At 38.4% G+C, this 22,698-nt stretch overlaps 2 protein-coding genes across 13 annotated transcripts in view; one reads left to right on the top strand and one right to left on the bottom strand.

Moving 5' to 3' along the window:
• cadpsb (Ca2+-dependent activator protein for secretion b) overlaps nt 1-9,735 on the top strand; it is a 53,185-nt gene extending 43,450 nt beyond the window's left edge. For all 12 annotated transcript variants that reach the window (XM_077727231.1, XM_077727230.1, XM_077727232.1 and 9 more), the window contains 6 exons: nt 373-447; nt 541-624; nt 2,712-2,744; nt 2,847-2,954; nt 8,119-8,223; nt 8,471-9,735. In XM_077727231.1, the coding sequence (XP_077583357.1) occupies nt 373-447; nt 541-624; nt 2,712-2,744; nt 2,847-2,954; nt 8,119-8,223; nt 8,471-8,647 (582 nt within the window). In that variant the 3' untranslated portion in view covers nt 8,648-9,735. The remainder of the gene's footprint in view (nt 1-372; nt 448-540; nt 625-2,711; nt 2,745-2,846; nt 2,955-8,118; nt 8,224-8,470) is intronic.
• A 433-nt stretch (nt 9,736-10,168) lies between these two features.
• Nucleotides 10,169-22,698, bottom strand: part of ca16b (carbonic anhydrase XVI b) — a 55,211-nt gene continuing 42,681 nt past the window's right edge. The window contains exons 13-29 of the mRNA XM_077726443.1: nt 22,505-22,643; nt 20,286-20,377; nt 19,077-19,168; nt 17,772-17,868; nt 17,557-17,639; nt 16,941-17,075; nt 16,731-16,865; nt 16,456-16,628; nt 16,218-16,353; nt 15,860-16,006; nt 15,337-15,430; nt 14,912-14,988; nt 14,654-14,782; nt 13,870-14,016; nt 13,636-13,778; nt 12,500-12,635; nt 10,169-11,602 (exon numbers count right to left, since the gene is read on the bottom strand). Of these exons, the coding sequence (XP_077582569.1) occupies nt 11,462-11,602; nt 12,500-12,635; nt 13,636-13,778; nt 13,870-14,016; nt 14,654-14,782; nt 14,912-14,988; nt 15,337-15,430; nt 15,860-16,006; nt 16,218-16,353; nt 16,456-16,628; nt 16,731-16,865; nt 16,941-17,075; nt 17,557-17,639; nt 17,772-17,868; nt 19,077-19,168; nt 20,286-20,377; nt 22,505-22,643 (2,096 nt within the window). The 3' untranslated portion in view covers nt 10,169-11,461. The remainder of the gene's footprint in view (nt 11,603-12,499; nt 12,636-13,635; nt 13,779-13,869; nt 14,017-14,653; nt 14,783-14,911; nt 14,989-15,336; nt 15,431-15,859; nt 16,007-16,217; nt 16,354-16,455; nt 16,629-16,730; nt 16,866-16,940; nt 17,076-17,556; nt 17,640-17,771; nt 17,869-19,076; nt 19,169-20,285; nt 20,378-22,504; nt 22,644-22,698) is intronic.

Raw genomic sequence — 22,698 nt, 5'->3', positions numbered from 1 at the left:
AATCATCATAGGCTCCTCTGTTTGTGTCTGGTAACAGCTTTTTTATTTTATTTTTATTTTTTTAATCACATTTTCATGTTAAAATCACCATGTGTTGGCTGATTGGTGTTGACTAAAGGTGTAGAGGTGACATTGTCAATATTGAACTAGTTTACCATATATATGATTGTTGACCATCCACATTTTTTAATTAGACACTGTAGGAAGCAATGCACACACCATAAATTATGGGATATTATGTCAGGTTAATGCTTTGGTCACATATGACACCTGATCAAATCACCCCCAAAAAATAAGTGTGTATGTTAACCGCAAAATTAAACATTATGGACTCAGAAACGTTGTCTAAATTGCCAAATTCTGACTTTCCAGAAACAGATCCACTCACAAATAGATGAACTGATTGAGGAAAGTGTGCGAGATATGATTCAGCTCCTGGTTGCAAAGGTATAAGGTCACATTTTGCATTGATTGATTCATTTTTTTTAAATATGCAATTCTGTGATTTAAGCTTTAATATTTCTTGTGTGTTTTGCTAAGTTTGTTGCCATTCTTGAAGGAGTGTTGGCAAAGATTTCCAGATATGATGAAGGCACACTTTTCTCCTCTTTTCTCTCATTCACGGTGAGGCAAAGCTGACTTTTCTTCTGTTTCACTGAAAATAATTTTCTAGACCTACAGTGTAACAATACAATTGTGCAATTTAAAGTCAATTTTTTTTGTAGTTGGGCTGAGCCTGCAACTCATATATCTTTTATTTTTTTACACTGTGACCTTAAGCAGTGTGTAATGTTGTATTTCACATGGTGGGGCAGAGGTTTGTTCACCTGACTCCCATGCGGGAGACCTAGGTTCAAATCCCGGTTGGGACACTTTTTCACTTTGTTGTTTCTGTGTACTTCTTGGAAAGACACTCAAATGATTACTAAGTAAAGTGTAGTCACTTGGTTGGCGCAGAGGTTTGTTCACTGGACTCCCGTGTGGGAGCCCTGGGTTCAATTCCCGGTTGGGACACTTTTTCACTTAGTTGTTTCTGTGTACTTCTTGGAAAGACACTCAAATGATTACTAAGGAAAGTGTAGTCACTTGGTTGGCGCAGAGGTTAGTTCACAGGATTCCCGTGTGGGAGACCTGGGTTCGATTCTCGCTGCCGTCGTTTGGCTGAAAATACTTGGAAAGAAGAAATGATCAATGGAATAAGACGAAGGGGGAAAAAAAAGAAAAATCTTTTTAATTTATATGAAACACTTAGTCATACTTTTCAGCAAAAGGTTATATTCCGAACTGCCTTCGGCAGTTCGGAAGACACTTGAAGGACCTGTCTGTGCGAAAGGCGTTCTCGGGTCGGCCTTCGGCCGACCCTCGACCGCTTGCTTGGTCAGTGAACCGCCGACACCGGGAAGCGAACTCACGTTCTCTCGGTGCAAAGGCGAGTGTGCAACCCACTACACCAACTCGTGCCCCACTTATACATAGGTGTTGAAACGTTTTATCCAAGGAAATGGGGTGAAACACTTAGACATTTTTTGGACAAAATGCTTCATCCACCATTGAATATTTATTCAGTTAGACACTTAGACATTAATACTTATTCTTTTAACTTAATATTTGGAAAATCTTTGCCGGCACTGGGAATTGAACCCAGGACCACACCGGTGGCAGACTGATGACTTAGCCACTGGGCCAACAACCTGTAAGAGAAAGCAGTAGTACTAATAGTTTTATCCAAGGAAATGGGGTGAAACACTTAGTCATTTTTTGGACAAAATGCTTCATCCACCACTGAATACTTATTTAGTTAAACACTTAGACATTAATACTTATTCTTTTAACTGAATAACATTGGGAAAATCTTTGCCTGCACTGGGATTTGAACCCAGGTCCTCAGATGTGGGAGACTGATGACTTAACCACTGGGCCAACACCCTGTGAGAGAAAGCAGTGGTACTTGTACTTTTGTCTTTTCCATTTACCTGAATAACATTGGGAAAATGAATGCTTCATCCACCACTGAATAATTATTCAGTTAAACACTTAGGCATTAGAACTTATTCTTTTAACTGATTAATATTGGGAAAATCTTTGCTTGCACTGGGATTTGAACCCAGGACTACAGATATGGGAGACTGATGACTTAGCCACTGGGCCACCACCCTGTGAGAGAAAGCAGTAGTATTTGTAGTTTTACCCCTTTCATTTACCTGAATAATAGTGGGAAAATCTTTGCACACACTGGGATTTGAACCCAGGACCACAGATATGGGAGACTGATGACTTAGCCATTGGTCCACCACCGTGTGAAAGAAAGCAGTTGTACTTGTACTTTTATCTTTTTCATTTACCTGAATAATAATTGGAAAATATTTGCAACCCCTGGGATTAGAACCCAGGACCAAAGAGTTGGCAGACTGATGACTTAGCCACTGGTCCACCACTCTCCAAGATTAGGCAGTAGTATTTGTTGTTTTGTCTCTTTTCACTCCCAGATCATACTTAATACTTTATTGTACCTTCAAGTGGGAAAAGTTAGGTAAGATTACAAAGCAGAACAAACCAGGATTTGAACCCAGGTTGCTCAGAGGTGGAAGCCCAATGACTAATTCAGATTATGTCACAGCTGTGACATAAACTACCTAGAAATACATGACAGGTATTGCATTGAGATTCAAGTCATATTTTTCAAAAAGAAAATGTCTTTGTTTTCTTTCCAGGTGAAAGCTGCCTCCAAGTATGTAGACGTACCTGTAAGTTTTAATTCTACTCTACACACTACACATTAAATGACTTCAGTTGGCAGTTTTCCAGTGTATGACAGTGAGTCAGCCAGTGTTGTGTTTGTTTTGCAGAAACCCGGCATGGACGTGGCCGACGGCTACGTGACCTTTGTCCGCCACTCTCAGGATATGCTGCGTGATAAGGTCAATGAGGAGGTGTATATAGAAAGGTTATTTGATGTAAGTAAGATGCCATCTCCTCCACTCAAGCAGGGAGGGGGCCTTACAGAATGTGGCAAAACAACAGGGCAGAATGGGATAAGTCCCATTTATTTTCTTTAAGAGCAGGAAAAGTGTTTCTTCCTGTCCTTTCTGTCCTTTTCTCTCTTTTGTCTGTCAAGTCTGCATTGATTGCCACAGTGCTTTTGGGCCTTTGTCTATTAAAAACAACAATACACTTTTATTCACAAAGAGTCCATAAAAGCAACCTCCAAAAAAAAAAAAGAAAAAGAAATAAGGATTATATGAAAGCAGTGCTCTCTGGAAAGAACATAATGTGATCATGTGCATGCTTTGAGAAAAAAAACTTAGAGTACTCCTCAAGAAGATACATGAGGAGCCAATAGTGGAAATACAAAATTGCAAATGCAACAGGCTTATGGGCAGGTTTTTTTTATGTGTTGGAGGGTGAAGAGAGCACTGTCTTACCTAAACATAATCCTGACGGGATACATTGACAGTAATGTGTCCTCCTCCATGTGTGGTTTCAAAGAAACATAATGCTGTGTTGTTGTGTGTGCTTTCACGTCATACCGAAACTTTCTGTGGAGACGCCAGTCTCTTTGCCGCCGCCGCCGCCGCAGCGTGGCGGCTTTGTGAGGAAGTGAGTTGGGTTGACACGCAGAAGTCGTGGGATAGATGGACCTGTTTTTGTTTGCTTGATTCATGTGTGTTTTAATGTTTTTTCTTTGTTAAAAGTGACTCTGCTTTTTGTGTGCGAGGAGGTCCGTGTTGGGCTCCTATTGTGTTTGTGCCTTATTTCCTACTGGTGTCCTCCTTGTGGCCCCCAAAAGATTTTTTTTTCTGGTGGCTTATTCACAAAGCAAAGCCGTGTTTCTAAAGTGAAATTAGGGTGTCCATTGGTCTCGTTTGTTTGTTGTTGCTTAGTATTTGAATGCATTTTCATTCATCCATTTTTGCATGCATATCAAAGCCATTCGTGGATGTTGTGCTAGCTGTACTTCAACTCTCTTATTTCAATTCTTTTGGTCTCTTCTTTTGAACACCATTCCTGCTGCATATTCTACTGGTAAAATCAACTTTTCATTGGCTTTATTTACGAGATATAAGTCTATTTGACCTAATAGTCGTTTTACAGCAGTTCCAACAGTATGCACAATTTTGTGTATTGTATTGTTTGTAAACTATTTAAATCCAAGAGAAGGGGGACTTGGATCACATTAATCGGGTATGAAAAATGGATAATAGTTCATCTTCACTTTCGAACATATCTCAGCCAAAGTTGGCTAGGAATAAAAAGGATGATGTTTAAAAAAAATGGATAGGCAATATATAATTTATATTTGTTACAGTTATTTGTTGCAGTCTTTTTTTAATGCTAAATCCTGGCGCGGGTGAATTTTGCCCATTGTTTAAAACATATTATTACAGAATTTAAAACTTTTCAAATATGTATTCAATTAAAAACAAGATAATTGATTTTCCATCCCAATCAAGCTGGGACACGGAACACAAAAGACTGGAAATGCTAGAAATGCTATTAAAAATAGATGAATTGAAATAAAATTATAAAAATTCTTAGGCACATTCAAAAGGAGAAAATGTTCGTATGAAAAAGCAAGGTGCCATCATTGTAAATCAAAAGAGCACCCTGTATGCAAAAACCAATGAGATGTCCCACTCATTGAAAAACAACATGGACAAAAAAACCTTCATATATACTACACAAATAATGCAAAACATTTAAGCATCTCACCACCTACCGTCCATTGTATAATAAAGAGAGCCAGAAAATCAATCACAACTCTGCACATAAGCAGCAAGGCTGAATGCCTGTGACCTTCAATCCAATTACTTCATTACATGTGCAAACGTGCTTAATTATCAAGTAGGGGATATTGCCAAATAAGCTCAGTAATGCACAAAACGGTTGTCCGTTAACACAGGTCATTAATACATCTACAAAGCTTATAGCCAAGCATACAAAACAACAAAAAATAGAAATTAATCTAACTTCTTTCCCCAGTAAGAAAAACAATAATGCTACACATTTTTTTAACGGTCCGGAAAGGGCATAGAGCAAAAATAAGACACGTAACAGCAATCTAAATAATATGACCCCCATGGGAAGATGTCAAAAAATGCTGAAGAAACAGCATATGGTATTTTACGTGGAAGCCTGTGATTTTGCCATCTTAAAACGCTGGAGCAACAAAAATAGCCAGAATATTTTACAGACATTGAGGAGTACTTCCTCCATGATTGCTGTAATTTCACTTTCGCCATTTCACCCGTCGCAAAGAAAAATAAATCAACAACATCCACAGTCATCACTATTCCGATTTGTGGGTATTTGACAGTTCAGAATGCAGCCATATTCACACAATTGTGGCCAGCATCAGATTTAAACTCCATTACAAACGTGTCTTGAATCATGTTTGAAAGTATGTACTTCAGTACATCCAGTAATTGTCAAACCTTATTTAAAAACCCAACTAAAATAAATGTTATCTTAAAAGCATGAAAATGTGCGATAATCTCCCTCAGCATAGATGATATTTGCTAAAAGTTAATTACCTCAAATGTGTAGATGGTGTCAGAACTACTGCAAAGGAACTGCTGTAAAAAAATAAATAAAAAATCAGCACCTCGTCAATACAGCCACTGGCAAACCTAGAACAATTGAAAAAAAGTGGCACTTATCTCTAATGTTGCGTTGTTTTCTCACATTATGTTGGTTGGCATGTTTTTTTTGAGAGTCAAATAATCTTGCTGTGTACATCTTCTAGCATGACCCTCTTCCTCAGACGTGTGGCCCATTTTGCACACAACATACAGTAGATCCGTCTCTTCTCTCAGCACGCACGCACACACCCGCCAGGTCTGCATGCACTGCACGCTCGACTCGACTGTGAAGTGGACAGGCATCTGCATAAACCCGGAATCCGTACCCCTTAAGCACCCCCCCCCCCTCCTTGAGTCCAAAACCCTCCATCCATTCACCTAAGCTCAAGCCAAATTGAGGTGAAAGCCGACGAGTGGAGGCAAAGAGCCTTTTGATTTGGACCCAATGAAAGCTTTCTTTTCTTAGTCTTTGGAGCTCGGATTTCTACTTAATGTGAGTGCTGTTCTCCTATAGCCTCAAATGCAAACAGACGGCTAAAGCAGTGAGAAGGTATAGGAAAATAGAACTGCTTCTTCCCCTAAGGCTGACCGGTTACACATTCTCATTTGTTCACTTTACCATTGTTTTTTTTCCTTTAAATTTCAAGGCCTGATTTGCCCTGCAATTGATGGACCCTGCATCGTTTCTGCAGTGCTATCAACATATTCTACTTATTGCCCCGCCCCCCACCACCACCACATGCTCACACTACCGCTTAATTTGCATTTTTTCTATGCATATGCCCAGCGTCCATATGTGGAAAATGAATTGACCACTTTTCACAATTAATTCTTTAAATATATTTCCCAATGCTAGGAATACTAAGCAAGCATCCTTTTTTTTAATCAATCTAAAGGCCCTATGTGTTCTATTACCACAACGGTTGCATCTTACTTAAGCCTGTCGCACACCAAGCGTTGTTGCCGAACGTGACTGAAATAGTAAATCGTGAAAAGAGTACAATCAGCAGCTCACATAATGTCATGATGGAAATCAACATGGTTGAACATTCTGGTTATCCAAGATAGGATTGAGCAGAGAAAAATCTAGCACACGAATTGAAGCTGTGCAAACAAGGGAATTGTTATGACAACGATTGTTGTGAGTAATAATAATAATAATACCTTATATACTGCAGAGATGGAGTTTAAGTTGTGTAAAGGCTAGATTACACCGCCTGCAGTTATGACAAGATTGGCTCCTTTCACAATATCGTAGGTTTTCTAAAGTATACTAATCAATCTGATACAGCCTGCAGAAATATCTACGTAAGCTTGAAGCAGAAGTTGATTTTTCTGAGACCCTTGTGAGGATCAGGAGTATGGAAAATGAATTGATGAATCATAGAATCTCCTGTGGACTATGCTTGAGTGGATTTAATGCCAGTTGGAAAAGTGAAAACCCAATTTAAGAAAATCAAACTAAAATATTATTGAATCTAAGCATCTTTAGAAAATTAGGTTTTTACATATTTTTAAAGATAAATGTGCATAGGATTGGTGGAGTCATTTGGTGAGTCATAGCATGAAAATCTGAGCTTCCAAGCTGATTTCCACCCCTACACAGTCACCTTCAGCTGTCTTAAAATATTATATCCATAGATCCTTCAGATATTTCTCGCATTTATATGTCTATTGTTATTTGTCTAGGTGAGACAAATGACAGCCATGAGCAATGACGCAGGGCACAGAGGCAGTGACGTCTCTTTCAGCAGGACTGACATTGCATGCATTGTGGATTCATTGTAGGCAACCATGCTAATTTAAAAGGCCAAATGCTGCAAGCCGCCGCTTGCTTGCGTGCTTCTAAGAGCTTGTTATATTGTTTCGCTCTCGCAAAGCCCCACTAAAGAGATAAATGCTTTCCATCCTGTAGACATGGGACATCAAATTAAAGTATTTTTCTCATTACAACAATTTATCGTAAAAAAAAAGACCTAGACAAAATATAATTAACAATTTTTGAAAATAGGCGGCCGGCCTGTTGGATAAGTGGCTGGCATCTCGGTCTCACAATGCTGGGGTCGAAGGTTTGATCTCGGGTGGACATCAATTTAATTAATCTTTGTATTGATAGTTATTAAATTACAATCAAACTAATGTACACTTTGCTTAAAAAAGGTATTCAGCTAATTTTGTGTGTGTATTAGTACCTTTTGTTTCTTGCGGAGACAGTATACAGCACATCGTATGACTTGATGGTGGACCTCCAGATTGTTTGCTGAAATCCAACGGGCTAAATTCTTGCTCGTGCTGTGGGGGAAGCTTAAAGTGAATATCAATGGCATTTAGAACTTTAGTCCACTTCTAAAAAGCTGCCTGAGCGTATTTCTAGAATGACTGTTTGAGTTGTACTCCATGTGGAAAGGGGTTCATCCGTAAAATGCTGCTAAATTTTCACCAGAAATCTCTAAAATGGAGTTTACTATTTACAGCGTGCTGTGCACATTTACGACATGTGTGTGTGTTCTTGCTGGAGGGTTATGTTTCTCTGTTCCAGCAATGGTACACTGCTACAATGAACTTGCTGGGAACCTGGCTCACCGAGCGCATGGACCAACAGCTGCATGTCTACCAACTCAAGATCCTCATCAGAATCACCAAGGTACGTGACGTTGACAAGTTCCGACTTGATGTAGTGGGGTTCTGGTAGTAAAGTTGCTAATGTTTCCAAAGAGGTGGGGCACATTGAGTTTGGGCGACCATGTTATCTTATTACCGAGGCGGCAGACGGGGTTGCGGCCGCAAGGTAGGATAGGTGGATAAATGGAATATGAAGATCATTGTTGGTGAATTTCATTTGACCTTGTCATTGTTGAACGCTCATGTGCTTTATGATTTCATCCTTGCAGAAAAAGTACCGTGACTTCCGTCTTCAGGGCGTTCTGGATTCGACTCTGAACAGCAAGATGTATGACACAGTTCGCAACAGGTTGACTCTGGAGGAGGCCACTGCGTCTGTGAGAGAAGGAGGCATGCAAGGCATCTCTATGAAGGACAGCGATGAAGAGGACGATGAGGATGACTAGATCCCACCCATGCAACCCCCAGCCCTTCTTAATCACACTTTTGAATTTAGCCTGGTTAACCGATGCATGTACCAACTCAGATAGCCACACTAGGACCTCTTTGTCAGCTCGAAATGCCTATGAAGGAACTATAAACTAATAATAATGGAAAAAAATAGTACTTACCGAGGACACAAGATAAGTGTGAAAAAAAAATACCATTGATTGGCAGTTTAGCTGTGTCATAATATAAAGATATCACCGATTCAGTCATTTCAAAATTCATTTCTATGTGTTACTAAGCAATATGGAGAAGCATTCGTTTGAGTGAGATTAAATAGTGTGTCCCTTCCCGTCCAATGCAAACTATGTACGTATATGGCGCTTCTTTGTCGTACTCTCATTCATTCATGGTACATTGTCGTAATAATGAGCGTATGCAAGCGCTCGTGAATCCTTTTCTTTGTTTTCAAGTGAACGATAACTGCTTCGGGAGTGACAAGAACCCCACGTGTTTTGTTAACGGCTTGTCTTAGACACACTTTGACCTTCGAACTTCAGCCTCAGCACGAGGGGATTCTAAGAGATGCAATACTCTCCATTCTCGCTCCATTTTGATAACTCGGGAGATTCTATTTTTATTTTCACATTGAGAGAAACAAAAACAAAAAATGATGTCTTGAAAAAAACAGGTTCTATTTTAATTGCTTTGCACTTTTCCAAAGAAAAGAGCAGAAATGTTTTTTTTTTTTTTAAATGAACGACAAAAAAAGTTGGTCTGTCTTTGTTGTGTAACTGTGGAATGAGATGTCTGGCATCCTTTGGGTCTCACTGTTGTTCTGTATATATGATATAAATATATATATATAAATATAAAATGCTGTACATTGCATTCTGAGCCATCGCTGCATGCCTGTAGGTTCTAATCCTTCCTTCCCCAAGACTTTTTTTTTTAATGTTATCCCTTCACTTTCACTTCATGTTTGTGTGTCAATTAGCTTGTGGAATCATTATTGCTTTTTCTTCAACTTTTCTTTGCATATTGAACGCCAACACTTGTGACATGCAAGAGCTGCGGCCTCAAAATAAATCTTATTGTACATGTGTCACCAATGCCTTCTTATTTGATATATTAGTCGTGGGTGAATAGATAAATTATAGCTGAAAGACAAATGGATTAATCAAGGTTAAGGACATTAATCAATATAATCAGGGAATTCCAGTGGGCACAACAAAATAAAGTAAAATATCTACACAAACCTCTTTCAAGTGACATATTGCCAATTTAAAGTTGGTTACTTCAACAGATGATTAAAGCTGTCAGAATAAAATAAAGAGTTAGTTTGAAATCAAACATTGAATTTATATTTTTCTGATTTCTTACCTTGACATTCAAAATGTAGTTTCATCGATCAGCTGTTGAGCAAACATATTACATAAAGTAACAATAACTTAAAAGCCTGAACTCTTTTTAAAATACAATTTAGACAAATATATGGTCAAAGTTTCAGCTCTATCAATAAACAAAAGCCAGGAATCAACTAAAGTGTGGACCATTTAATGTTTCATATAATAAGAAGTCTGAGTCACAGTAGAGAAAGCGTAACAATAATGATAAACAGAAGAAAAAAGTGCCAAAGTGAAGTCAGTATCTATCAACACTAATAAGAGTGAACAAACCTCCTGTCAGATGACATTCATTTCATTTGTGTGTGTGTGTGTGTCGGGTTGAATTCTCCTAGACGAGAGTGTTCTGTTTCTTTCGTGACTTTTTTGGTCCGAAATAGTGTTGTAAGTCTCGAAACAGAGCAAGGTCATTTGCGAAAAAATATAGGTAACCTCTTGACCAAAAATGGCAAAAACAAATATTTTTTCTTTCCATTGGAGACAAAATACAAGTTACAGCGAAAATGTTTCAAAACAGAAAACAATCTCTTAAACGGCCAATTTGAGCAACGACCTCAAACCAGTAAAAAGTACAACAGCTTGACAATCCTCATGCATTTCTTAGCAACTTTTTATTTTGTATATTCATCTGCATATAGTTGAGGAAATGTATCTGCACTTTGACAATTGAAACATTTTTTTGACATTTTTAATCTTTTTAAATTATTTTTTTCCTTTTTTTTTATATTTCTTATTTCTTTTGGGCAGATCGGTGTCCCTTACGTTGAATGTTTCACAATAATAACATTTGGCAAAGCTGTGCGAACGTGATCCAAACCCCACAGCACTAAAACAGCCAGTCCACAAATAGGCAAAGAGTGATTGGCTATTAAGGATATATTATATAGAGAGATATATTACAAAACAGTATAACAATATAAATCCCTGTAAAAAGAAATAAATGTTCACAGTGAATGTGGTGACAAGCAAATTAAGCCATTTTGTTAGATTTACATGACATATAATGTAGGTGAGGAATTTGAGGTCACATGAGTGGTCAGGTGACCGGTACCTCAAGAGTTTGCCGTTAAGCAGGGCGCTGAGGAACCTTCGGGGAAACGTTGGATTCGAGTTTGTATACAAGACCTTCTTGCGTGGAGTTAGGCAGTAACACTGATAGTTGAGTGCAAAGTGGACAAGCGCTGCTTGTTGTTGTTGTTGTTTTTTTTTGTTTTGTTTATCCTTCATCACGGAAATGGGTACGCAGCAGGATTTGAAGACGAGCAATGATTAAAAAAGAAAGGGCAAAAACATAAATATCCCAAAAATGTTTGTCAGTATAAAAAGTGATAGTAAGGATTTTTTCTTATTATTTAATCAATAGTCTGGCAAAAAAGGCCTCGAAGGGGAAGAAGTTCTTTTAAAAATGTCAAGCCTGAGCAACGCTCTTCAAACCAGTGACTCCATACTTTCGGCCGGGTCGCACCTGTCTGCCAAGGCTGACAGCCCGTTATTGTCCGTGCAAGTGAGGCCGCATTCTCCACTAGCCGCCAGGCTCAACATGGCTTTGTAAAGGTACTGGTACTGATCCTGTACAACACATTGAAACACAACATGAAGCAAGAATGCTAAATGTGTGAATACTGTTTGTTATAAATCTGTCATCTATATCAGCCGGGAGAAATATAGTAATATTCTTCCTTTTTAGATATAGTTATGACATTTGATAGGTTTAATTGCATAAGAAAAGTATATTAACATACATTATACATATAAATAATGGTACCTCTACTTAAGAATGCTTCGAGTAGATCAGAAATATTCGGGTTACGAAAAGCCTTGATGGAGAACCTTTTGTTCTTTCATTAATTTTCTGATCAGTTTATGCTCACAAGAGTTGCAGGGGGTGCTGGAGCCTATTCCAACTAACTAAGGGCATCAGGCAGGGGACACACTGAATCTGTGGCCAGCCAATTGGAGGGCACAAGGACACAGACAACCATTCATGCTTACACTCATCCCTAGGGGAATATTTAGATAATTGAACCAGCCTACTATGCATGTTATCGGGATGTGCAAGGAAAGCAGAGTACCAGATTACTCCACACAGAAAAATTAATGCATCCAAACAACTGATAAAATGAAAATTATTTAGAAAGACAGAGATAAAAATACATTAATTTGAAAAACAGTCCTATATTTTTTTTAATTTTTAATTTTCAAAGTGAATCCAATATGCTTCTGTACTAACTTGTGTGCATTTAGGCTTAAATAATGTGTAAATAGCAGATTTTTTTTTGCTAAGCAAACAACAATTTGGCAAATTTGCGACAAGAAATCCGCAAAATTGCCAGTTGATGGCAGTATTTATAGGCAGAATCTCCGTGAGTGGGTAACATTATTAACTTGATTGGTTTGACTAAAACTTTCAGTTAAAGTCATTGAGATAATTCAAAGTCTTATTATAATAATTAAAGCCCTACTTACAATATCAGTGAAGACGCCCGGCCTCATGAGGTTGATCATTTTGGCCACCTGATAGATGTCGACGACGCCTTCGTTCTGTAGTTGCTCTGAAAGAGTGGTGAGAGCGCACAGCATCCCCGCTGATACTGCACCATACCTATAATAAGGCGCAAACATCAATTACAGTGGATGGGGGAATTCATGAATGCTAATATTGCTGTCAATTTGGGGAGGTATAATAAGAGGTAATCCAAACTCTGGCAGACAGGTGGGGGAAAAAAAGCCTTCTAAATACGCCTATGGTTTCTGGAACGTTATCCTCATTATCTACACTGCGGGGTTCATTGTAGTTGTTTTGGTCACAGTCTGCTGAATAAGACATGCAGTAAAGTCTGCAGCAACACAGTTAGGACTTGTTGTCAATATCACTGTCAGCTTTTTAAAAGATTTCTCAAGAAAAAAAATAATTCTGCTACAGAATTTGCTATTGTTTGTATTCATTTATGCTTATGAGACAGAAATTGCCAGAATGTGTTCTATGTAAATTTTACATAATTGGACTAAGTGTGATAAGAAAAATAATTTGCAACATCGTTAAGATTTTGTGCTAATATTATCATTCAATGAGCACATGTTGCACTTTGACACTGCACTGCATCATTATGCATACTCAATATTTTATATCGGTATTTCACAAACAGGGATGCTATGGTAAGTTTGATATCTAGCTATACATGTTATGATGGGAATTACAAAAAATGTAAATATATACTAAATAGCCACAGGGTCAACTATGCTGAAGAAAGACAGAATGCTGTAAGCAATGGAACTGAATATGTCAAAAGGTTTCCCAACTTGCACTAGCAAATGCAAAATGTTTAGTATTATCATGAAAAAAATCTCCCATAAGAATGACTTTTTCAGGGAAATACTGATTTTTAGGTACAATTTTCTTCGCTATGAGACTTTAGAAAAAAATGGGTTTCATCAATTAATTAAAAAGGTTCTTTCCACTGGAATGCATAAGATAAATGTGTTTCCTTCTCTTGATGAGAAAAGTGTCGTAGTAGGTGGTTTTAGAAGAAATAAATTCCGTTTCAATAATGACATGGCGGTTATCTCTTACATTCTGTAAATAGTATGAAGTGAATACATACTCGTCGTGTATAATAGTGGGGCCATCTCTTGTCATGGCCTCCTCTTTGATGACCCTGATGAGCTCAAAGGCGCTGCTGAGAGGAGCGTCGTGGTTGGGCCACTTGGGGCACTGAAAGTGTCTCACCTCAAGAACATAGTCATCCTGACGCCATAATGACAAGAAGTGGTTAACATGACTGCAAAAAGGCATGACACAAAAGAGCATTTTAAAGCAGATATAAATGGGGGTTTACCTGCGTAGCTTCCAGGATGAAGTCGTGAATGATGATCTGCTCTTCATTGGAGAGGCACAGTCTGTCCTTACTGATGAGCGTGACAGTGAAGGCAATGCAATTCATGGCCTCTTCACGACTTGGCCAGTAAACGAACTCATCCTCAGCCTGTATAGAATGTTAGAGGAAGTAATCAAATGAATATAAATATATACATACACACCCTTACACCTACATAATACATACAATATTTAGAAGGCATTTTAAACAGTGACTCAAAACCCAAATTAAGCTCAAACAGGCTCGGCATAGTCTTTCTCCACAAGTACTAATGAGCGCAATTCAAAATAAAATCTTCTTCAACACTGTATGCCACCCAATTCAGTGCAAAAGAAGAAGCAGAGCCCCGACTTCCGCCATTTTTTTATCCCTTGTCTTCCGCTTGTGAGTTTTAAGCAAGGATTTTGACATTTTCATAGACTTTTTTTTATACTTAAGATAAATCCGCGAAGGTTGAAGCTGTGAAGTGGTGAAGGATCACAGTAATAATAAATGATTCCACAATGAAAAGCCTGAAGTACTGAATTTGCCTGGTTACTTATTCTTATGCTACTATTTCATTTTACATCATTTCAACCTTGAAACATTTTCCAATAGGTGAGAAAACTTTAAAGGACTTTCTGTACACTTTTCTATTAGCTTCTTTTTTATTATCCAAACACTAAATTCAGGCTTTCACTGGATGTCAGTATGAACTTGTAATAAAGTGACAAGGACATATTTCATACATTAAGATATTTCTTACCAAGCCCTGGTTGTCAGGCAACATGACAATAATTTGTGCATTATGGTCCCAAATCATTCTCCAAAAGTCAGTGGTGGTGTGGGGCAAAGGATGCTGGGTAATGATGAACTCATTACTTCTGTAGTAACCCTAAAGACATAAGAGGTAGGTTTTTTTTTTAAAGCCCATGAATGAGTGCAATGTGTGTATGTGTGTGTGTTTGTGGACACAACTTGTGAAAATTGTGTTGTCAGTGATGAAGAAGATTTGAGACTGTACCATTATGTAGGACGCATTAATGTAATCGGTTCCTTTCATTCCGGGCAGAGTAGTGAGTCCAACCCTTGCTCGCTCGGCTGTGGAGGCAAAAAAAAAAAAAACACACACTTGGGTGAGGACCTGAACCACTGTAGCACACTGCCTGATAGCACACACGTTCATTACCATTACTTGCTGTTGCTATAGCAACGCCAACCTCCATTTCACATAGTTTGGGTGCCAAGAATGCAAAGAACGATTAACTTATGGGATTATGGAACTAGATTTCTAATTTTGGATGATGATGATTTCTCTTTAATAGTGTACGTCCTTCATACTAGACTGGCGAGATGAGAAAAGGCTGCAATGCTGTTTATTCTTGTGCAATGGCCATTAGTTTTGCTTTATTGACAAACGAGTATTGCAGAAACGGATGAAAAACTCACATGGAACAACAGAGGAGTTACGGTTCTTCTCCTTGTTGCAGTCTTTATGAGCACTGAAACACTCCGCAAAGCGAGTGTTGCATTGGGTCAGCAGCTGTGCACAGGAAGGACAAGAGTCAATCAAAATTTGTTTAAATTCATCAAACACAGAATATAAATAACACTGACTATTTTTCAATGACTAAAAAAAGCGTACTTTTGAGATGAAATGCAGTCAAAGACAACAATAGGAAAAACCTACATTCAGCTCATTAAAAACAATGTTATAGAACACTGGATAACCATCTCATCTCATTTTCTGAACCGTTTTGGTATTTTTGCCATTATGTCAATTCCAATATAATCTTAGAAGGTCACCACTCATCAATAACTCTATAAATTTTGCTGTATATAGCAGTGGATGCTTTATCCTGCAAATGAAATGGGATTAGTACAACTCCACTTCTAGTGAAGAGACTGCCTCGTTTTCAAAGGATGACGGCATTAGGGCTCAAGTGACGTTTCCACATGATTGTAAACTCACCCTGAATTGCTTCTCCAGACGAGTGCGACCAGCCGAATTGGGGGTGACAATGCTGTTGACGTATCCGTGCAGCTGCCAGGCGGGCACTTCTGTCTCTTTGCTGAAAATTGCCTCCATCAGAGCATCGTGGATGAACACATACTGCTCCTACAAGATGGCAGGAATGTCAACACATGAAAAAATATATAACAAACTCTATAACATTCATTACAACTGTTAAACTGTTTGTGAACCCAATAAATGACAAGTATAAACACATAGTTTACAGAAAAAGCTCCACAGGGGAAAATATCCATGAAACCACATTTTCAATATAACTCAATGGTAGCAGAGGACAACGCTGGGGCGGGGGTCTTACCTCAGTCTGGACCAGGTAGTTTCGCTGTGTGCGGATATGTTTGAGAAAATCCAGGATGCTGACTGTGCTTTTGTCCTTGATTTGTTGCAGCATGCTGTCAATGACAATGTACGTTCCTGTGCGCCCAACCCCTGCACTGAGGCCAGCACAAAGGAATATGAGCACACTTGCAGACACATCAGCACATTTTCAGTCTCTAACGCTCATAATTAATGTACATTTAAGTAATGGATTGTACCTGCAGTGCACCAGGACCGGACCCATGTCTGCAGTGCGGGCCCCTGATGAGCGGTTAATGAAGGTGAGGACAGGGAGGGTGTACTCTGGCACGCCCATGTCAGGCCATTGAGTATAGTGGTATTGGATAACAATGCGCTCATTTAGCTTCCCCTTTGGATTCCCCTTTTGACCCTGAAAAACAGCAGCCGTCTCAAAATGCAACAAAGTCTATTATCAAATTGTCAGTCAATCGGATATTTGCCATTACATCACGCATGGCTTTTACTTTTTTACCTTTTTGACTTTTGTGTTCCGTATGTGGAAACGCCGCAGGGTGTAGCAGGCATGTACTTTGGTACTTTTCAGCGTCACAACAATGTTACCATACTGCTCACTGTTCTCTGTAGGCCAGTACTGGTCACATTTCCTCTGTAAATCACAGTAAATAATATAAATAATAAAAAAAAAACATTCTATAAAATATGAAGGTATGTTGTGGCTTACCCGTCCTTTTTCCACAAGATTTGTTATCATGATAATGATCCCAGTGTTTTGCTCCCACACCATCCTCCAAAAGTCTTCAAAAGTGGACTTAAGTGGACCTTGAGCAGCTATGTAGGCTCTAGGCTGGTTGTATCCCTGAAAAATATTCCACAAATACGGTGATGTTGAGAAGACAGGGTACATAATTAGAGGGCCTTTGACATCCTAACATCCAAATGTTGAACAATCCGCACACAAAATACTAAAATCTGTAGTTTGAGTAAAAAAAATGGAAAGATTGCTGTTTATTTGTTTAAATACCTGGAGTATAAGTCTGGAGTATCCCTTAAAATGTGATTATCTACCTCCTAATGACTAAAATCAATAATTAAGTAAATTACGAAATTTGGGGGGTATTATTTGTTATGTTGCTGTCTGTTAAAAAGATGGGAACATTTGTTTGAATAAATTATTAAACTTAAATAAATACAATTTGTGGGCTGTGTCTTGTAATATGCACAATCTTGTGACCATATGACCTTAATCTTTTTCTTTTTTTTAAAGAATTTTGAAGTAAAACGTCCTCCAATGGTGGAATAAGGCAAAAACAGGCATAAAACAAAGCATTTCAACTCACGTCCACATAGTTGGCATTGATATAATCGGAATGTTTCGCATCTTTCCCAGCCAGTGCTCGTAATTTCACCCGGCTGTGGTCATCTGTGATGGGAAATGAGGGTTATTGTTTTTTTTAGCAAATTATTGTCCAAAGTAGGATACTAAGATAGTAAAATATAATAGGATTCCTCTGCAGTAGACATCCTCTGTAATGCCATTTCACAGAAAACTCACAAGCCATAATGTTGATGTATCTGTTTTTATGCTTGTTGTCAGGATGATTGGAGTGTTCCGCTGTGATTTTCAGGTCGGCTGTAGAGCGTTGGACCTCCTGGGGAGAGCGTGAGAAAACAAAACAAAAAAGGGAATTAAATCATTCTCTACTCCATGAAGCTAAACTACATGATTTAATTCATTGCAAATTGCCTCCTTATGCTAACACTGACCATTAATATCAGTAACGATTAAAACACAGTTAATTATTTTTAAATAGGCAGAATAACAAATATAAACATGTCAGCAAGGAAGAGCTTCTTGACAGTCTCGCCAGTCCAAAAGGGGAAAAAAAATGACCTGAGATGAGTGTGTATTGGTTGAAAAACATATTTTCTCATTTTAGGACCCAATTTGAATTGAATTGTATGCCTTTATTATCATTATAATAATATGATGAGATTTACTTGCACCTAATCTGTGCTGTGCACCAAGATAAACAAAATGCTCACTTTCTGTGTACCTTTGTGTAACTTGTTGGCACTTAATAGTGTTTGTTCTTTAATGGATGCCACATACTAATAAAATTTGTTATGCCTTTACTGGTTCAAGCCAAATCTAACCGAAACTCATTCATATAAAAAAAGAAAAATCACAGTTCCCTGGTCCACTGCTGTCTTGTTTACAGCTCAGGAAAAAGTAAAACTCAACCCATGTTCTTGTGTCGCTGCTATTAATGTTTGAACTCATAAAACCTTTCTTTTCCTCCTCATCCGCTGTTGTATTTACATGACAAATGAGCGTATGTGCCTGACGCCAAACGACCCAATTAAAGTGCACCCTTCAGGAGTGAAGCTTAGGCTTTTTTTTCTTCACCTTCTTTCACCCTAATTAACTCCACGTCCGTCTGTGTGCCTTTCCCCAATATCTATTTAAAAAGAGGAACGTTGAAGGGGAACAGAGTGTCATGCTGAGTACTATTCTGCTTGATTTTTAGAGTATTGACTTAAGTAAAACAAGACACCAACAGTGAGCATAGCAGGTTTTTGTGAACTTAATGAATTGATTGACCGACATTGTAATGAGCCACCCAATGGTGTAGTGGTTCTTCCTGCTGACTTAGATGCAGGCATTGGGTTCGATTTCCACTCGGCGGCTGGGTGATTGTGACTTTTTTTCCATTTTTATGAGCCAGCACCACCCACAACACTTGTGAGGCAATTGGAGATGACAGAATGTGTCTAAACGTTTACTCCATCATTAAAACCAATGAAAGTCAAATTTCAATTATTTGTTGCACTTTTAGTTTAAAGTATTTGACAATACCTCAAACTCTTCAGAAAAACCGTGGAGGTTATTCTTGTAGAGCTCCATGATGTGTTTGACAAACTGCTTGACCGGAATGGCTTCCATGTCATCTATAGGGAGCACAAAACAAAATAGGACAGAATTACTTTAGTAGGGGATTTTTTTTAAGAATTACTTTCCTATTAATGATTAAAAATAGTAAAAAAATAAAAAAAGGACACAAGATTGAAAGAAATGGTTCTAGCTGAAGGGACACATTTATGATATTTTGAACATTTATGGGGGAAGCATCTGCCCCAGTGGTCCTATCATCTTAAGGTCACACACGAGGGATCTTTGATAAGGCTGGTGGAGCAGGCCCACAGGGAAAATAGAGGCAGGGTCCCAGCTGTCATGGCTACTGATGCTGACTAATGTTTAAACGAACACACCATTGCAGCTGGGACCAAAATAGAGCAACCTAACCACGTCATCAGAGGGAATTCTGCTCAGAAAACCTAACACGTTGTCAAAATGTCGTTTTTAAAGCCTATGCGGAAAATTTCTATGTTTGAAAGTGTTAAAAGATTGACAGCTTGAATAAAACAAGGCATATAAGGACACCAAAATCAGTTTCCTCAACTTTTCTAAATGTTGAAAAAATATTTTTCTTTACTTAGAAGATTCTGTGCCCAATCAGGTCACAGCTCTGTGGATTTCCCTCTTGCTAAACTTAAATCAACTCAATTTCAGCATGTGTATAGTTATTCTGACAATATAGACCATGGGAACAAATGAAAATAAAAGGGAGAAAGCCCAATTTTAATGCAGAGTTGATAGTGACATCAACTGTGCTTTGTGACTACGATTTTGTCATTTTCAAATGTCACAGAGCTTTGTGACAGAGGAACTAACTATCACCCAGGCTGCCCTCAGTTGCTGGAAACATTAAGAGAAAAGAAGAAAGAAAAGTCTGTCAGCTTCAGTGCTTCGTTCCAAAAGGGCTCCCAGAGTCATTTCGAATGTAAATTAACCTAAATTGTGCAAATATGCATATCAATGTAATGAGCAGAAAACCATTTGAGAAATGTTTATGGTGATTTGAGTATATCTCTTGAATCAGTAATGTTATTTTGAATGAATATTCCATCTTAATAATGCAACCTAACATTACTCATATTATAGACACAGCAACTAATGAGCTTAGTGTTGTTAAATGTAGCATATTTGGCTGCAGAAAACTATTACCTGGTATTGGAATAAAGGGAATGCTTTCATTGGCTACTACCCGGGGAGAGCTGCTTTCATCAATATAGAAGTGAGCTGTCTGGAAAAACCTCCTGCAGAGACAAATGCGGAGATGTCGAGTGAGATGTCATAAACAACACAAGAATCTACTGTTTTGAATGACACATACATACATCCAGTTGAACATGATAATTCTGCCAGACAGACTAAATCTAACATAAATACCTTTTTATCATACAAAAGATGGCACATTCAATGCCTCAATTTAGCTTACAAAGCAACAAAATAGGAATGATTGTTGGTATAAGTTTGTGTTGAAAACAGCTATTCTGCAAAAAATAATATTAATATTAGTTTGCAAGCTCATCTATTTTGATACCATACATCCCATTTTTCCAAAGTGTCTCATAAAAACATGAGAAATGTGTTAATTATATTTCAAAAGTCACTAAATTAATCTCAAGCAATTTAGCTCCCGGCAAAACGTTCCGCACGAAAGGGAAACAATCATAATTCACAGAACCCCTCAAATTACAAAAATGAAATCTCCTTATCAGCCATCATACATCACATATAGACTTTACAAATTTCAAAACATAGAAAAAAACCAAGCTAATTTACACTACATTGAAAAAGTTGTCAGGTATAATCCTACCTGTACTTGCAGAGAAAAGTGCAGATGCTAGTCATTCTTTCAGTTGAAGAGACAACCAAAACAAAACAAGCTGAAGGGAATGAATAAGGTATGGAAAAAGGGGGGATAGTGCAGTGGAATGGTGAGGGGGAGGTTGGGCTAACTGAGAGTCCCTGGCTTGCGTCACAAATTCCAATCAATCTCCCGGTGGGCGCAGATGTGTTCAGCTCACTAAACAGTGAGGTCCAGACATCCTCTACACCTTACCTCCCAACAGCTTGCTTAGTGGGAATAGAAACTGAGATGCATGTAGGTTTTCTGAAAGGATGGCAGTTGGGGAAAAATGGAGTGATGCACCCACACAAACATGCCGAGTTGCTGGGACGGTACAAGATCTGTTCCGGCCTCGAACATCTGTGAGCTTTCAACAAACAGCTCGTGCCTCACAGGCGTCCATATGTGTGCTACAATTAAGTGCATCGGAGTTGTGCTCGTGACCTTAACTTTGACAAGCAAGGAGGAGCAAAACCTCAAACAAATACTCCCCCTAGACACACTGATTACATCTTTTTTTAGCTAAAACGTTCATGTATGAATGAAGAGGAATTATGCTGATAACGAGCATGAAAAACTAATGAGCAGGGGATCAGCTCAAATGGCTGCCTGAGTCAGTTGATGTGGCACAGAAAGAGTAAAGCGTGCAAAATGGTTTGATTTCATCTTTCATCATGCCCACTTCCCCAGGGAGCAGACATTGTCTGAACTATAAGAGTTTTCATAACAACCACTGGGATGGCAAGCTTGGCTCGGTATGCCTACACTGTTCTTGCATCAAATAATTTTTTTATCAAAATCTGGGACCGTCACAACCGTTTTGGATGTTGTTCATTGGGAAAGTCAATTTTGCTTTATTATTTCACTCCAGCTGGGGTAAAAGTAGAAATACTAGATTTAAAAAAACATTATTTTTTATAAATTTGACCCATTCCAGAAATGATTGTTTTTTTTTAATAGGATCTGCAGACCATTTTTTTTCTTTAAATCAAAATTGACAGTGTTTTGATTTTTGGGGCAGTTTGGGGCAGTTGCCATGATATTGTTTATTACAGTAATCCCTCGAATTTGTAATGAATACTAGATATTTTACAGATAAAACAATAAGGCAGAACTTTTACGGGATATATAAATATGCACAAGGTCAGCGGATGTAATAGCCAGTATTGCTATCTTTAACATAATAACCATCACACTTGGGCCAGTGGCTTGTGCCTGTGTGTAAGTACTAAATCTTCCATTGCGTGAAGGCAAATTAGCAGAGCAGATGAACACAGCTGGGACCACTGTTGGTACTGAGGGGGCCTTAAAGGTCACCTGCCTCAAACCTTGTAGGGTGATAGGCTTCATTGTGCAGGCACACAAAGAAATCCTCAAGTAAGTAAGGCAGTAATCATAGGTAGCTTTCAACCAAGAATGTCAGGGGAAATAATCAAGAACAGCCTATGTGTTGCTGGAGTGTGCACAATTCCTCCCCAATATGATGAGTGAAAATAAATGTTTGATTTTCAAAATGTTGTACAAGTCTCACCTCCAGTAGACCATTACGATGAGAAGCATGATGAGACAGAGAAGAGTCAGAGCAGAGACCACCACCAATGGGACAATCCAAACCATCCTGCCCATGCCGGGGTGAGATGTTCGGGTTACATTTGACAATGTGGTCTTCTCTGGAATAAAATGTAAATACAAATTATTGCTACAGTGTTTGGTTTGAAGCAAAAT

This window comes from Stigmatopora nigra, chromosome 10, assembly GCF_051989575.1.
Source record: "Stigmatopora nigra isolate UIUO_SnigA chromosome 10, RoL_Snig_1.1, whole genome shotgun sequence".
NCBI classification, from domain to species: Eukaryota; Metazoa; Chordata; class Actinopteri; order Syngnathiformes; family Syngnathidae; genus Stigmatopora; species Stigmatopora nigra.
Note: the sequence above shows the minus strand (reverse complement) of the source record. Positions and strands in the feature narration are given on the sequence as shown.